The 14,723-nt window shown below is 46.3% G+C and overlaps 1 protein-coding gene across 3 annotated transcripts in view; it reads right to left on the bottom strand.

The window, feature by feature from the left end:
* The window catches only part of MMS19 (MMS19 cytosolic iron-sulfur assembly component), a 93,185-nt gene that overhangs the window by 76,689 nt on the left and 1,773 nt on the right, over positions 1 to 14,723 (bottom strand). The window contains exons 3-7 of one of the 3 annotated variants that reach the window (XM_085864378.1): positions 14,332 to 14,517; positions 9,256 to 9,356; positions 4,629 to 4,714; positions 4,440 to 4,514; positions 3,364 to 3,433 (exon numbers count right to left, since the gene is read on the bottom strand). In XM_085864378.1, the coding sequence (XP_085720504.1) occupies positions 3,364 to 3,433; positions 4,440 to 4,514; positions 4,629 to 4,714; position 9,256 (232 nt within the window). In that variant the 5' untranslated portion in view covers positions 9,257 to 9,356; positions 14,332 to 14,517. Of the gene's footprint in view, positions 1 to 3,363; positions 3,434 to 4,439; positions 4,515 to 4,628; positions 4,715 to 5,130; positions 7,677 to 9,255; positions 9,357 to 14,331; positions 14,518 to 14,723 lie in introns of those variants that run through there. The other 2 variants (XM_085864377.1, XM_085864379.1) reach the window with 2 other exon arrangements.

Below are 14,723 nucleotides of genomic sequence, written 5' to 3'. Positions count from 1 at the left end.
GCGATAGGTTGGGAGGGAGACAGGTAGGTAGGTCCGAGCCCGCCTTCCAAGTGGCCAGCACCACCGCACTCCCTCCACCAACCTCCATTGAACGGCAAAGGCTGGCCAACTTCATCGGCTGGCCGTGTTTTGCTTCAAGGCGGAGGCCGGCCAAGTTCATCGGCAGCTGTGTGCTGCAAGGCCTGTGCCGGCCAGTTCATCTGCTGGCTGTTTTTCTTCGAGGCCTGTGCCGGCCAGTTCATCTGCTGGCTGTTTTTCTTCGAGGCCTGTGCCGGCCAGTTCATCTGCCGGCTGTGTTTGCCTGCAACGGTCTTCTTCTGCGGGCTGTGTTTGCCTGCAGCGGCCTTCTTCTGCGGGCTGTGTTTGCCTGCTCACCTTTGCCATGCCATGCCCACTGCCCACGTTCACCAGCCCCGTTCAATTTTTGCTTTGCCCCCCCCTGTTCATTTCCATGTGCGCCAGGATCAAGGCAACAGTTTGCAAGCTGCAAGAACTGCCCTGTTGGCAGCGACAACACGGGCCTGCAGTGGCGGCCCGTGCACCGTGTTTGCGTCCATCCATTCATGCATCCATCCGTTGTGCTCATTGCGTGTGCCACTTGAGCTGGCACGGAGACTACGTTTGTGCAGCCCATGCACCGTTGTGGTTCACTGCGTTCAGTTCAAAAGGGAAGGCCTTGGACTGCGTGTGAGCAGCCAGCCACGTTCCCTGTCACCTGCATTGTTTGAGCCAGAGACTGCATGTGGGCAGCCTGGCTCCCTGCTAACTGCTTTTCTTTGCAGAGTTCAATGATCCTGGGCCATGGTTTAGTATAAAATTTGTAAGTTAAGGTTAAGATGTACTGTAAATATGAGTGCGCCCCCCGGCATGTCTGTCTAGCGCCGGCAATTTTATTTAAGTCGTCCGTGTGAGTGAGTTTGTTTAGATAGTTACGCAGCCCTCAGGTTATTTATTTTGGGGACACGAATACCATGAATGTCGCACTCAGGGATCCGTAGGTAAAATGTACTAGGGGAAAACTACACATGATGGCACACGAAAATTTGACGACTCGGGACGAGTCTGTAAAAAGGGGAGGGGGTAGTGTTGTGGTTACCAAATTCGCAAACCACCATTCAGGTCCCTTAGGTGAGATATCTCGGTAAGTACATGTGTAGTTAGGTCCAAACCCGTTGTCTAGTGGGAATACATGTCATTTATGCGAGCTGCGACTCTTCAGGATAGCCGTTTTTCTTTTACTATCTTTATTTTGGACCAACCGCCATGATTACCACCACAACCACAACATCAACCACCAACCACAACGCCGCTTCACCACAACCGCCACGACCTTCCCGTCACACCTCGCAACCGTAGCATCGCCACCGTTCTTGCCCCGCTGTGGGTACCGGTGTTGGACTCGTGCAGGGCGCACGTTGAACAGCGTGTACAAAATCACGGATTTTGTGCTTCAAAAACGGATCAAAAACGACACACGCCCATTTTTTGCCGTCCAATCGGTGAGCGAGGGGCGATTTGGCCCCGCCTCCAGAACGATCGATATATGCAAATTTGTGGATCAAAAAGCCTTCACGCCCACTTTTTCTCGGGCCAATGGGGAGCGAGGTGAAAGGTCAAAGGGAGGGGGTCGGGGGGATAAAAGGACCGTGTTCGTCAGTCAGAGCGAAGTGGAAGTCTGGAGCCCGAAGCCTGCAGTAGCTGGAGAAGCTGAAGAGAGTCGAACGAGGAGAACCCAAAGAAGAGTCCAGGGTGGAGAGTCCAGAGGTGGAGAGGCGGCAGCGGCGAAGGCAGACGAGGGGGTGATCGCGACGGTGCCGGGAGCTGCACGCCCGAGGAAGGCCGGCAGCGCGACCTGGCCGAGGTGGAGACGCACACCAGGGATAATAAAGATCCTCTATACCCCGAGCATCAGCAACCCCCTCCTGTTTCCCCCCGCGCTGAGATAGTGCGACCAAGGGGGCCCCTTTCCCACCCCCCTGCCAGACACTATCCGCGAGGCCCGCGGAGTGAGGCGCCATCGCCGCTCCGCGTCTCATCACCAGACGGGTAGGCGCGACCCGGTCTCGGCCTCAGGCCCGCCTCATTCTTGGGGGTATTTCTTTTCCTTGGTTTTGGGTATGTGTTGTCGGCGCCGTCTGTGAAGTAGAATTGTATAAGTGTTGCCGTGTGCTCGGTAGTCGGTATTAGCTCTGCATTGTCTTCGCTTTTATATTTGCTTTTTGTGTAAATGGAATTGTGTTTTCTTTTTTTTGTGTGCTTTTGGTGGAATTGAATATGTGTGCTTCCCGTGTGCCGCGAATAAATGTGCTTTATTATTGAACTGTTCTCCCGCTTCGCTTCGTCTTTTCTCCCATTGAATCCTCATCTTGCTTCACGTAAAGGGTTGGTAGTGGGCTGAATACGCCCGATAATTAATCGAACCGTCGAGGTCGACGATAACACCGCTCGGTTATTCTGATAGTACGGAACGGGTCGCTTAAGTGGCCCGTGTCCGAAGTCGACCTGCGGCGAGGTGCGATCGCCCGGTCTACCCTCCGCGTGGGTACTTAGGTAGGTCGAATTTGGCGAGCAACCCTATCCCACGCGGGGGCTGATTGGCTCGATCGCGGTGAGACCGAAAGGTCCACCCGTGACTGGTTCCCGGCGTTAGTCCGAGAGGGTCACGACTGGATTGTCCGTCCGGTGGGCGACGTGCCACGATTCGAGTTACGTGGCCGTCAGCACGCCGGCGGGCGCGAAATCCGCAACAATATATATATATATATATATATATATATATATATATATATATATATATATATATATATATATATATATATATATATATATATATATATATATATGTGTGCGTGTGTGTTGCTATGTCTGACTCGTTCTTGGGAATAGTGCAGTAAATGGTCTTTATTTTGATTGGTGATACTTATGACATCACAATTCAGGTGGTGTGGCAGCCATGTTGGAAAAAGTAAAAATATTTGGACATCTGCATCTCCGAAACTCCTCCACGGAAAAAAATTAAACATGGCACATGTGAAGTACTCTCCATGGGAAATAAGTGATTTTTTTTGATGATGTCATAGGTGGCTTCGTTATGATGTCATAACTGCATAAGTTGAACACTTTACCTGATCAGCATGAAGATTTTTGAGGGTCATTTTTGGCTAAATTGTATTGGGTCTTTTTCTTGTCTTTAATGTTATTTTATCAAAATGAACCTATCTTAACAAGAGTCCTTCCACTTTGCTTCCAGGGCCACAAAAACTAGGATCAAAATTCAATTGTAGATTAACCAGATAATCATGTTTTGCTTACAAAAGCTCTCGGAAAGAAAACGCAACAAAATGCATAAATTATATCTCTTACCATCGCGCCTCATGTCCATGAAGTTGGCAATGATACTGAAGATGCTCCGCCGATCAACCTGAATCAATGACTGAAACAAAGAAACAAGGTAGAAGTTGGAAATATCAAATCACAGAAATTTTACATTCATGTTTCATCAGACATCAAGCCATTCCTGAAAACAATTTTTTTTGGGGGAATGGTGTTGGACAATGGGGATAGAGGAAGATGGGGAAGGGGGGTTGGGTTAGAAGATGGGTGGGCAAAATAATAATAAATAAAAAAACACAAAAAAAATGTCTGAGCAGGGGTTACCACTAGTCATTACCCAACCACTAGTCATTACCCAATATGCATCCCACAATGACCAAACCTAAACAGCCATTAACTAGAACGGCACTTGGTCGAGCGCATACCTCTGCCAGGCTGAACAATTTACATTTTGTATGATTCCATTGATAGACCAGATCTGAATCTGGACCTGAACCAAAATCGAATCGGCTCGTTCTCGTCACCCACCCAACCTGCCCACCAAATTTCATGTGAATCCATCCACAACTTTGAGATATCCTGCTCACAGACAAATAAATAAACAGATGGGGCGAAAACATAACCTCGGTACAGCAGAGATGGTAGAGGTAAATAAGTTTATCTTTTGCTTCCCACAATTTCTTTATGACACCACTCGACCCTTCATTACACCACAACTCGGTGGTGTAATGGTTGGAGCATCTGCTCCGAGTCTGAAAAAATGGCGGTTCGAAACCTGGTGGAGTCATACCGAAGAATTTAATCATCAAGCAAAAAAGCAGCACGTACCTGTTGGAGGTACATGCTGCTTACTTGCTTGGTGCTCAGCATTTAGAGGACAGAACATGGACAACCCCCTTTGTTTGGTATTTCATGCAGAGAGAGGATAAAAACCTCTCTCAATTGCTGAACTTAGTGAGAAGAGAAAAATGACGTCACAGAGATAGCGTCACCGGTACCCAAAAGTACACTGGGAGGTTGCGTCACCATGAACCCCCCCTCCCCAGTAGAGCACAAGTACACGTTAAAGGAGAGATGATGATGAGTAATGTCTGTGCAGGCCTCACCTGCACCTGCACTTCACAGAACAGTGCTTTCAGGATGTCAACGGCCAGGCCTTTGGGCAGTAATGGTGATACGCTCTGCGTAACACAGGTAAATGGATTTCACCAAACATTTCACTCACCATCACTGGAACAACTACCAAACAATTTAATGAATGCGCTTCCATCAAGATCCGACAGTGAGGAACTGACCAGGCATAGAAAGCCCTGCAGGATGGCAGGAAGCAGAGTGTAGTGATCCTTCAACTTTTCTTTGTAGAACTTGCAGATAACCACCACTGAAAACAAGATGGGGAAAAACACACACACACACAAACATTCCAAAAGTATTGTTGCAGTTCTGTAAAAAAATGCATCATGCCTCCAAGGCAATGGCACACAACATACAGCGATCCAGACAGTTATTTCAATAGCATGTGTATTGGGATCTGTCTTATAACTGTCTTGGGATCGCTGTATGTTGTGTGCCATTGCCTTGGAGGCATGATGCATTTTTTTTACAGTGAAACCGTGTGATAATATGTCTATTAAATACATACTGTTTGAACATCAGTTGCACCCCGACTTCGCACACGTACGTCTATTAATGATATATTTTATTTATACAGCACTTTTCAAACACAAAGAAATCTCAAAGTGCTGAACAAGAGAAAAATCAGTTGGTCAAGTAAAATTACGTACTACTGGAATGTACCTTTCGACGCTCAAGACTTGTCCTTGACCTTTGACCTAGATTCACCAAAAACGACAAGTGTCTCAGTTGGACCATGGCTGACGTCTGTACCCAGTTTGGTCATGATCGCTGAAACTGTGTGGCTGCTACAGGGTAAACAAACACACAAACAGACACACAGACAGACACACAGAATGACTCAAACAACCGACCAACATAATTGCCGAAATCCGAAGGATTCCGGCAATTAACAAACAGAAAGGGGCGAAAACATAACCTCCATCACCTTCGGTGGCGGTGGTAAAATATCCCATTGGGGACTGATGGTTATTTCCCCAACAGGCAGGGTGAAAATGAGGAATTAGGGGGAAGGGTCCATGCTCCCCTTCCTGAAGTGGCACAGTCATGGGGAACACAACTTAACGGAATGGTCCTTATGTTCCATGAAGAGTTTGGTCAGCATCTGGCCATCGGTTTTTGGGAAGATTTTAAAATAAATGGCGAACCCCCACTTTTCAACCTCTTATTGGGGGGGGGGGGATCGAGATGGGGAGCACAACCCCATTAGACCTCACTGTTCTGATGGATCGTACCGAATTTGGTCCACATTGGTCATGTAGTTTGTGAGGAAAATATTTGTTCTCCTCCAACTCTTCCCTTTATAGGGGGCGAGGTCCGATGGCACCAAGCTTCTGGCCTGCCTTGACCACGATACTCCTCCACCGCCCTCTGTCCTCAGCATCAGTGTCTCAATCTCCTGATCATAAAGGTAGGCTGGCATTACACACCACATCAGAACCTTCCTCTTCAATTTCCTTGATATCTTTCTGTCTGCCATTACTCCTTCCATTCACACCCCTGCCTGGGACTTACCACCCTCGGTCACTGTTCCTCACAGATACTCGAACCTATTTTCCTGCCTGATCTCTTTCCCCTCTAACCTGATATTAATTTATTCTTTTTTTCTGCTGCTCGACCCCACATCACCTCAATCTTCTCCATACTCATCTTCAGCCGACGTTTCCCAAATACCTCCTTCCACTGCCCCAGCAATTCCTGCACCTCTCGTCCACTCTCCACCGCAACAGCCAGAGCGTCCGCATACAACATCCTCCCCAAACTCACCTTCCTGCTTACCAGCTCCATCACCATGATAAACACGAGTGGGCTGAGAGAGCTTCCCCGCCTCAAACCATCGTTCACACTGAACTCCTCGGACATTCCAGGACCAACGAAAACTGTTCCCTTCGTTCCCTTGTACATCCCTTCCACAAACCTGACTTCTGCTTCCGGCACTCCCATCCATCTCAGTATTGCTGTCATCATCTCTCCCGGGACAGAGTTGGAGGTCTTCTCCAGGTCCACAAGTCCCAATGCCATCTCACCTTGCACCTCCAACTTCTTCTCCACCAGATGTGTCAGCGCAAACATCCCATCAATCGTCCCACTACCGTTTCTAAACCCCTGCTGCTCTTTTCCGATCTCCATCTCGACGCTCTTCCTTATCCTCCTCTCCAGAATCCTCTGCAGCACCTTCATTACATGACTGAGGAGCATAATGCCTCTGGAGTCTGGACTTCCCCAGATCTTGAACATTGCCCTTCCCTTTCCATATCGGCACATTTAACCCTGTTTTCCAATCCTCCGGAATATAACCCTCGCGTATACATATTGTTACGGATTTGGAAACTACCCCAGTGGAAGAGCGGGAATTGTGGGCCATGTGGGAAACCTGAGCATCAGTTATTTCATTGGTGTATGTGTAGATAGTACTTGGTCCCTTGTCAAGGGGTTGCTCGGGGGGGGGGGGGGCATGGGTTGATTAGTTAGTATTTCCCCGGTGTGATGTCTTCCTTTTACGCCCCCCCTTCCCTCATTTCAACAATCCCTCCTTTACCACCATCAGTCTGTTATTTATCACCCCCCATACTCCTTTCAATGTTCCCTCCTTCGCCCCATTGTTCCGTTCAAACTCTCTGCTACCTTCAATCCCTACTTCACCTTCGGCCTCACAGCCGTTCGGTCGTGCCTCGGTCCGGCAGAATTCCTCTCCGTTTTCCCTCCATTCGCGCATTGCTTAATTTGGCACGTTTGGTCCATCTGAGGTCATTAATGCTTCAGGTTGATCGTATTACCTTCACCGCATGGGACTGTGTCCATTCTCACATGCATGTTCGTGGCACAGTGCTTTTGCCGTGCATGGTGGGGTGCGGCACATCTCGCAGGCGTGGTACAGTGCAGGGCTGTACACAACGGAGGGGGCATGGGCTCTCATCACGGCCTTGGGCACGTGAAGGGAGGGGCGGGGGCTGCATTTAAATTTAATCACAATGACGAGGCATTTTCCACAGACTGCATCGTGGACCCACCTCCATGGGATGCGTACCAATGAGGAGGAGGCTCACACGAGCCGAGATGGGGGGGAAAAAAATGACATATGAAGAGGAAGAGGACAGAAGCGCATGAGAGGATGGAAAAAGGTGAGATTTTTTTTATCTGTCAATGAATTTCAATTCTTAGAACATGTCTTTCAATCCTGAAAAATCTCACACTCTCACCATGTCTCTCTGAAAGGACTGTCCGAAACCCACCCACCCACCCACCCCTCCCCCCCCACTGCCCCATCTACTTTCCAAACAATCCTGAAGAGGTCCTTCCACTCAATCTTCTGGGTCTCACGATCTGCCATGATTTTTCCTGGGAAAGCCACATTTAAAAGCTGGCCTCCAAAGCCAGTTGCCGACTGGGCATCCTCGTGCATCCTTCCTTGGCCCACCTGAGCTCCTGATCACATACAAACCTTTCGTCCACAGCCTGATGGAGTACTGCTCTCCCCAATGGGCTGGTGCTCCTGCCTCTCACCTTTCTCAGCTTCATGCTGTGGAAACCAAGGCATTTCGGATCATTGGTATCTCCTGTGGTGAGACTGAGTCTTTGGGCCTCTCACTCTTTCACCGCAGGCAGGTCAGTGGTGTTTCTATCATCTACCGTCTCCTCTCTGGCCTCACACCCCCCCACCCCCCCCCCCGCTCTGTCTGCGATGCCCTGGAGTGTCCATCTTGTTTACCCTGTGTACCTCGCCCTCTCACTTCCACAGATCTAATCTCTGTTCCCCACTCTTTTTTTCCTTCCCTCTCCTGCTCCACGTGTACATTCTGTGTGTTAGCTCTCATATGAGCCTCAACATTGTATTAAAATAAAATAAAAAACCCCCAATATTTGGGGCAAAACCCCCCAATAACTCCCTTTTAGTGGGTGGATCCGGATGAGGAGCACAACCCCGTGAGATCTGACTGTCCTGATGCATTGGACCGAATTTGGTCCGCATTGCTCGTGTAGTTGTGGAAATGTTTCCGTGAAAATGAGGGATTCAGGAAGGGGGTCCATGGCCCCTTTCCGGTGGGGGGGGGGGGGTCGGCCATGAGGAACACAACTTAAGGTTATGGCATGGTCCTAATGCCTCATGACGAGCTTGGCCTGGATCAATCTGGCAGTTTCTGAGAAGATTTTTCAATAAAATATCAGTATTTGGGGCATGATTAAAAATCAGAATGTTTTGTTGCACGACCCCACGAGGCCTTGCTGTCCTGGTACATCGTACAAAATTTGCTCCGTGTCGGCCGTGTAGTTTGTGAGAAGATGTTTTGGTTAAATGGTCATGGCCGTACACACGGCCAGGCACTGCGACGCACTCGACGAGCGTATTTCGGAGAAACAACCTAAAAATGGACCTTTGACCAAAACACCGAGTCGTGCAACACAAGCATTTTATTTTTTTTTATAGTTTGCCTCATTTTGTTGTTTGAAGAAATCAAAGCAATTCGAGGAAGTGCCACCAAATAACCACAGGGGCTGTGTCAGATTTTTTAAAATTGCAGATTAACACGACACGACGACCAGCATCACGACAATTGTCCAACAGAAAACTATTAACTTTGCTCTCTATCATCCCATGCATTCTCGGGGGTAAGCACGGGTCAGCTTTTAAAAGTAATTTTGTTGAAAATGGAACAAGGGCCGAGGTGAATGGTTACGTGCACCGGCCACGCGTTACCAACTGAAAAACATAGCTCATCGGCCTGGACGAGTGCTCCCCGTTATAATGATGGAATACGTCGTTTTGTCGGAGTGGTGCGTTGGCCTCACTTTCTTTTTCATTGAATTTTGAAACACAGTGTTCAACGACGGAAGACAGCAGCAGAGTTCCACGCAGTCGCACATTGGTTTCTGCATGTGTCAAGTAAGGCCTGCAGAAGAAACCAAAGATCAGTTGGTCCAGTGATTATAAAAGGGCTTTTGTATGTGCGGCATATTACAATAAACATCACCTGCACCCAGGTACTGCGACAGCAATGCAACACCCTGCCCCACCCCCCCCCCAAATTATGACTATTAAAAGACACCTCCCCTCAACCATCAAAGGCTTGGCCCACTTCATCTCAACGTCTTCTGGGACGGCTTGCACTAGGTCATAACACGTAAATCGGTTGTTCGTACGCAGCAAAAGGCAAAGGGCACGGCTGCGCCGCTGATACGGTGCCCTCTGTAGGTCAGGGCAGGAATTTGTAATTGGTTGAGGGTGCCGGGGATAGCTCGCCTACGCTTCATGAAAGACACCGTGGGACCTTCTTTACTGCCCATCATCAAATCACCATTTCAGATGCAGTCTGTGGCTGCATCATTGCTGGGAGCGCAGCTGTGGCGCTGATAAAGTGCCCCCATTTTCAGTGAGCTTCTACTCATTTTGCCGATCTCTTAAGGACGACAGGCCGAGTCAACCCAGGGGCTCAAACTTAAGATACTAAGATCTTTAGCGAGCCACCTTAACGGTTAAGCTCACACCAGGCTGTCCACCAACTAATGCTGGCAGACGGGACACCCGTTTAATGTCCATCCGAAGAACGGCGCACACACATTGATGAATCACCATACCTGTGAAACACCAGAATGACAGTTTATTGCTGTGTCAGGATTCAAACCGAAGCTGGATAGCTTCGAGGGGAGTGCGTGTGCCTGTAGGTCATCCTATCAGCCCTGCTCACATTATAATTTGGGACTTTGTCCGATTCTGACCAAAAGTACTATACAAAGTCGGAAGAGCTATGTGGTGTTCACGAGGACGGTGTTAATAGTCAGGGCAATTAGCTCCATAGTGGGGAAATATCGTTACACGCTGGACAAAAGTGCCAAATCTTTTTCGTGGCTACCTATGGACATACTTAATAAAGAAATGCCATGCTCCAAAATATCGGACCATATTTTCATGTGATTATGGGTCAAAATCCAAGATGGCAGCTGAAAATAAAAAATAAAAATAAAAATAATCGATAAATAATTATAACTTCGCTAATATTGGTTTTAAAAATATGTGTAAACTATCTATTTGCAGGTAATGATGCCCAGGGAGTCGATTGGAACCATCAGATTTGGGATTAGATCATCAGGAACTAAGATAATGGTCACATGTAGAAAAAATATGGGTCGCTCGATACGAACATTGACGGTTCGCGTTACACGTTTTAACGACTTTTTTGTTGCGCTCAAATAAGTTGTGTACATGTTGACCATCATCTTTCCCATATCATGTGTTTATTTGTAGGCAAATTGATAATTTGATGATGCATATTTCACTTTGTCCAATGCCCTCATCAAAGATTCATCTGGAAGTAATTGTATATTATGCGGTGGTTGGATAATGTTTATTTTCTTTGTTACAGGTTGTAAACGGCCCTGAATCTACTGTTCAGTGAAACATCGCACCATGGACTGGACAATTTGTGTCATTTGCCAGAACAGTAGATACACTTCACCTCTTTCATGTTCAAAGAACAGACAGAACCGCAATGCTGACGACGTCTGTAAGGACTTTCTTGACAATGTCAGAGAGTTCGAAGAGATCGGTGCATTGCCGGTCGATGTTGATTTTGGCGAACGTGGCACCCCAGAATGTTTTGCAGAAAACAACGCTTCTTGGCATCGGGCATGCCACCAAAAGTTTAATAAAAGTAAACTTGAACGAGAGCTGAATAAAAAAAACGTAAACAACAAGACGATGAAAAAGCTCCAGGTACCAGCGCATCCCAGCGATCAAAGCGACAGTCAACGGGATCAAGCAAGGACACTTGTTTATTCTGTGATGAGAGTGGCCCCAGAAAACTGCATGAATATGCAACTAAATGTGCAGAGAACAATTTAAAGTTAATGGCCACCGAAATGCAAGACGGCAAAGTACTTACAAAAATACTATGTGGGGATCTGGTCTCAAATGAACTCAAGTACCATATAGAATGTCTGACAAAGTACCGAAATGACTGTCGTGGTTACAGGCGACAGAATAGTCCAACAAGGGCCGACCAGCGTGAGCTGAATCAACGAGCCAAATTGATCAATTCAAGAGTATTTGTTGAACTTGTAACGTACATGGAGGAATCTGCCGAGGAGGGGACGTACCTATTCAAACTGTCAAACATACACAACGTGTTTGAGAAAAGACTTGGGGACTTTGGCATTGATACCACCATCAATAAAACCTGGTTAACAGAAAAACTCCTCAATCACTTCTCCCAACTAGGACTAGGTGAGCAATCTGATGGAAAAAATAACATAATCCTGGCATTCCCAGCAGGCATTCAGCAACTACTCAAAGACGCTTTCTTGTTCCATGATTATGACGAAGAAGCTAGGTTGTTTGCCAGAGTTGCCAAGATATGTAGGGAGGAAATCCTGAAAGAAATGAGAGCATTCAGTGGCGAATTCAACCCTGGATGTCAGCAGAAGATTACGCCCAGTACAAGATTGTTAATGTCCATGCTCATCAATGGCCCAAACTTAGCAGGTTCAGTAAATGACTCCCAAGCATGCCTGACACTCACACAGCTCTTGGTTCACAACTGCAAGAAGAAAGGAAATGTTGAGACAAAACATCAGCGTTACTCTCCAGACCGTGAACCACCAGTACCTTTATATGTTGGTTTAAACTTACACACTCAAACTCGGAGCAAGACACGAGTTGATCAAATGGCCAGCTTAGGGATAAGTGTGTCATGCAACTTGAAAACGAACAGTGTGAACAATATAGAAGCGATGGAGTAGAGTGTCCAAGCCAGTTGAGAAAAGGTTTGTTCACAGTAAGTGCGTTAGACAATCTTGACCATCATCCGTCTTCAACGACAGCACAGGGATTAGCATCATTCAGCAGCCAACAAAAGACCATCCTGGGATTATACGCAGTCAACCTGTTAGCTTGTCCAACACAACTTCAAATTCATCACAAAGTCTGGTTCTTCCGGATTCGTATTCTATTGTACCTGTTGTTTACATGAAACCCACAACAACAGAAGTACACCACAACGTGAGGTTTTGCTGATTACATAGAGAAAGCCAACGCCCAAGAGGAACGGTGGATTCAACATGCATCTGAACTACTGCAACAGGACTTAGTGCGAGAACAATCATTGTCATGGGCTGTATAACATGCATCACGTCAGCCTCAACCAAATGAATTGCCTGCAATCACAGCCTGATTGCCACTCTCTGTAGAGAAGGCTGACTCAGCTGAAATGGTCAAACACGGCATGAGCATCACACAGAGTACAACTCAATTTCTGAATCCTGGTCAGATACCAATTCTGGCATGCGACTGTCCGATCTTCGCCACGTGCAAGTACACGCAGTGCAAATTTCCAACAACGCATGGAGAAAATTTGATGGTCATCATGTTTGGAGGCCTACATGTGGAAAAGGCACTTTGGACTGTTCTTGGCGACATGTTAGATGTGTCTGGCTGGATAGATGCATTGACAGAGTCTGGTATAGCAATGGCAGGTACGGCGCAGTCATTCTTAAAAGTATCGCGCATAACCCGAACTCGCCATGCACATCAAGTGTCTGCTCTCGCTCTTGGAAATCTTCAACAACAATCATTCATTGCAGCGAATGATACTGATGCTGATGACGAGAAAGCCTTCGACGGTGGGAAGAAGTCCATGACAGAGAAGAGCCCAACCTTTCAATATTGGCACCTGGTGCTGAGATTAGAAAAGACTGTACTAATCTTCGTTAGAGCCCATCGCGAAAAGAACTTTCAACTCCATCGAGAGTACATGATATAATGGTTCAGTTTTTATTAACCTCCGCCATCGGAGGTTACCGTTTTCATCCCTCTCTGTTTGTTTGTGAACAGTATTACGGAAAAACTCCTCGACGGATTTCGATGAAACTTGGTGGGGGGGGGGTTAGGTATGGTCTAAAGATCATGCCATTAGATTTTGGACTTTGTCCCCCCCCTCACCAAAAAAAAAATTGTTCGAGAAAAAAAAAATTTTGCAACTTTTTTTTTTCAACAAAATTTCAATTTCTTTTTTTTGCATTTCTACATGTTTTAAGTGATTTCCAACCCCCCCCCCCCCAAAAAAAAAATGTTGGAGAAAAGAACTATAACTGTCAACACTGTTGACATCATATTTAATGAATATGATATAAGGTTCACTTGAGTGACCCAGCAGTATTGGCAGCGGAGGTTTTGCACTCTCCCGAGTGCTCCCCCCCCTAGTTAAAATATGTATCCAGCAAAGTATGTCTCGTATAACAAATGTGTCTCGCGAAATGTCAATGTTCGTATCGAGCGACCCATATTTTTCCTACATGTGACCATTATCTTAGTTCCTGATGATCTAATCCCAAATCTGATGGTTCCAATCGACTCCCTGGGCATCATTACCTACAAATAGATAGTTTACACATATTTTTTTATGACCAATATTAGCGAAGTTATAATATTAGCGAAGTTTATAATATATAGTTATATATAGCGAAGTTAGTTATAATTATTTATCGATTTTTAAAAATTTTTGGCCACCATCTTGGATTTTGACCCATAATCACATGAAGATATGGTCAGATTTTTTGGAGCATGGGATTTTTTTTTTTTTATTAAGTCCATAGGTAACCACAAAAATTTTTTGGCACTTTTGTCCAGCGTGCAACGATGTTTTCCCTTATTGCCCTCACTATAAGGGACAACAGATGATATGCATTCGTTGTGCTTATTAAATAAATAAACAAACTGTACAACCAAGATGAATCACATACAGTACAGAGACGTGGCCACAAATTAAGACATTTACAATTGTGACGAAGTTTTAACACGTTTCAAGCAATAATATTCCTTGGACATTATTCATGGGTATCACGATCAAGGTGGAAACCATTATACCCATTTACTTCGTGCAACCCACGGACGAAGAAGGTCGACTACTCTGCGACACACCGTCTCGTTGATAAACTTGCACAATCCCACCATTCACGACCAGCTGCACCAGAGCTTCGCGACCTTCCTGGAAAGACTACACTGCTCAAAAGTAGATATCAGTGGAGCACGTATCTCCGCCAGGCTGAACAGATTACGTTCTGTAACACACCAACGAGCCGGATTCTCTCACGATGGATCCAAACTTACACAAAATGAAAAAAAAGACTCATCATTCTTCCCTTTTTGGTGATAGAATAGCCATTCTGTAACAAGACGGTGATTAAAAAGGTGTTTCTTGGTAATTCGGTCACAATCAGAAAAAAAAAAAGGCAGGTGACGAACATGAATGAAATATCAGGTGCAC

Source organism: Eptatretus burgeri, chromosome 18, assembly GCF_056783735.1.
Source record: "Eptatretus burgeri isolate ZD-2024b chromosome 18, Ebu_testis_v1, whole genome shotgun sequence".
NCBI classification, from domain to species: domain Eukaryota; kingdom Metazoa; phylum Chordata; class Myxini; order Myxiniformes; family Myxinidae; genus Eptatretus; species Eptatretus burgeri.
The sequence above is the reverse complement of the archived record's forward strand: the minus strand, read 5'-3'. Positions and strand labels throughout refer to the sequence as shown.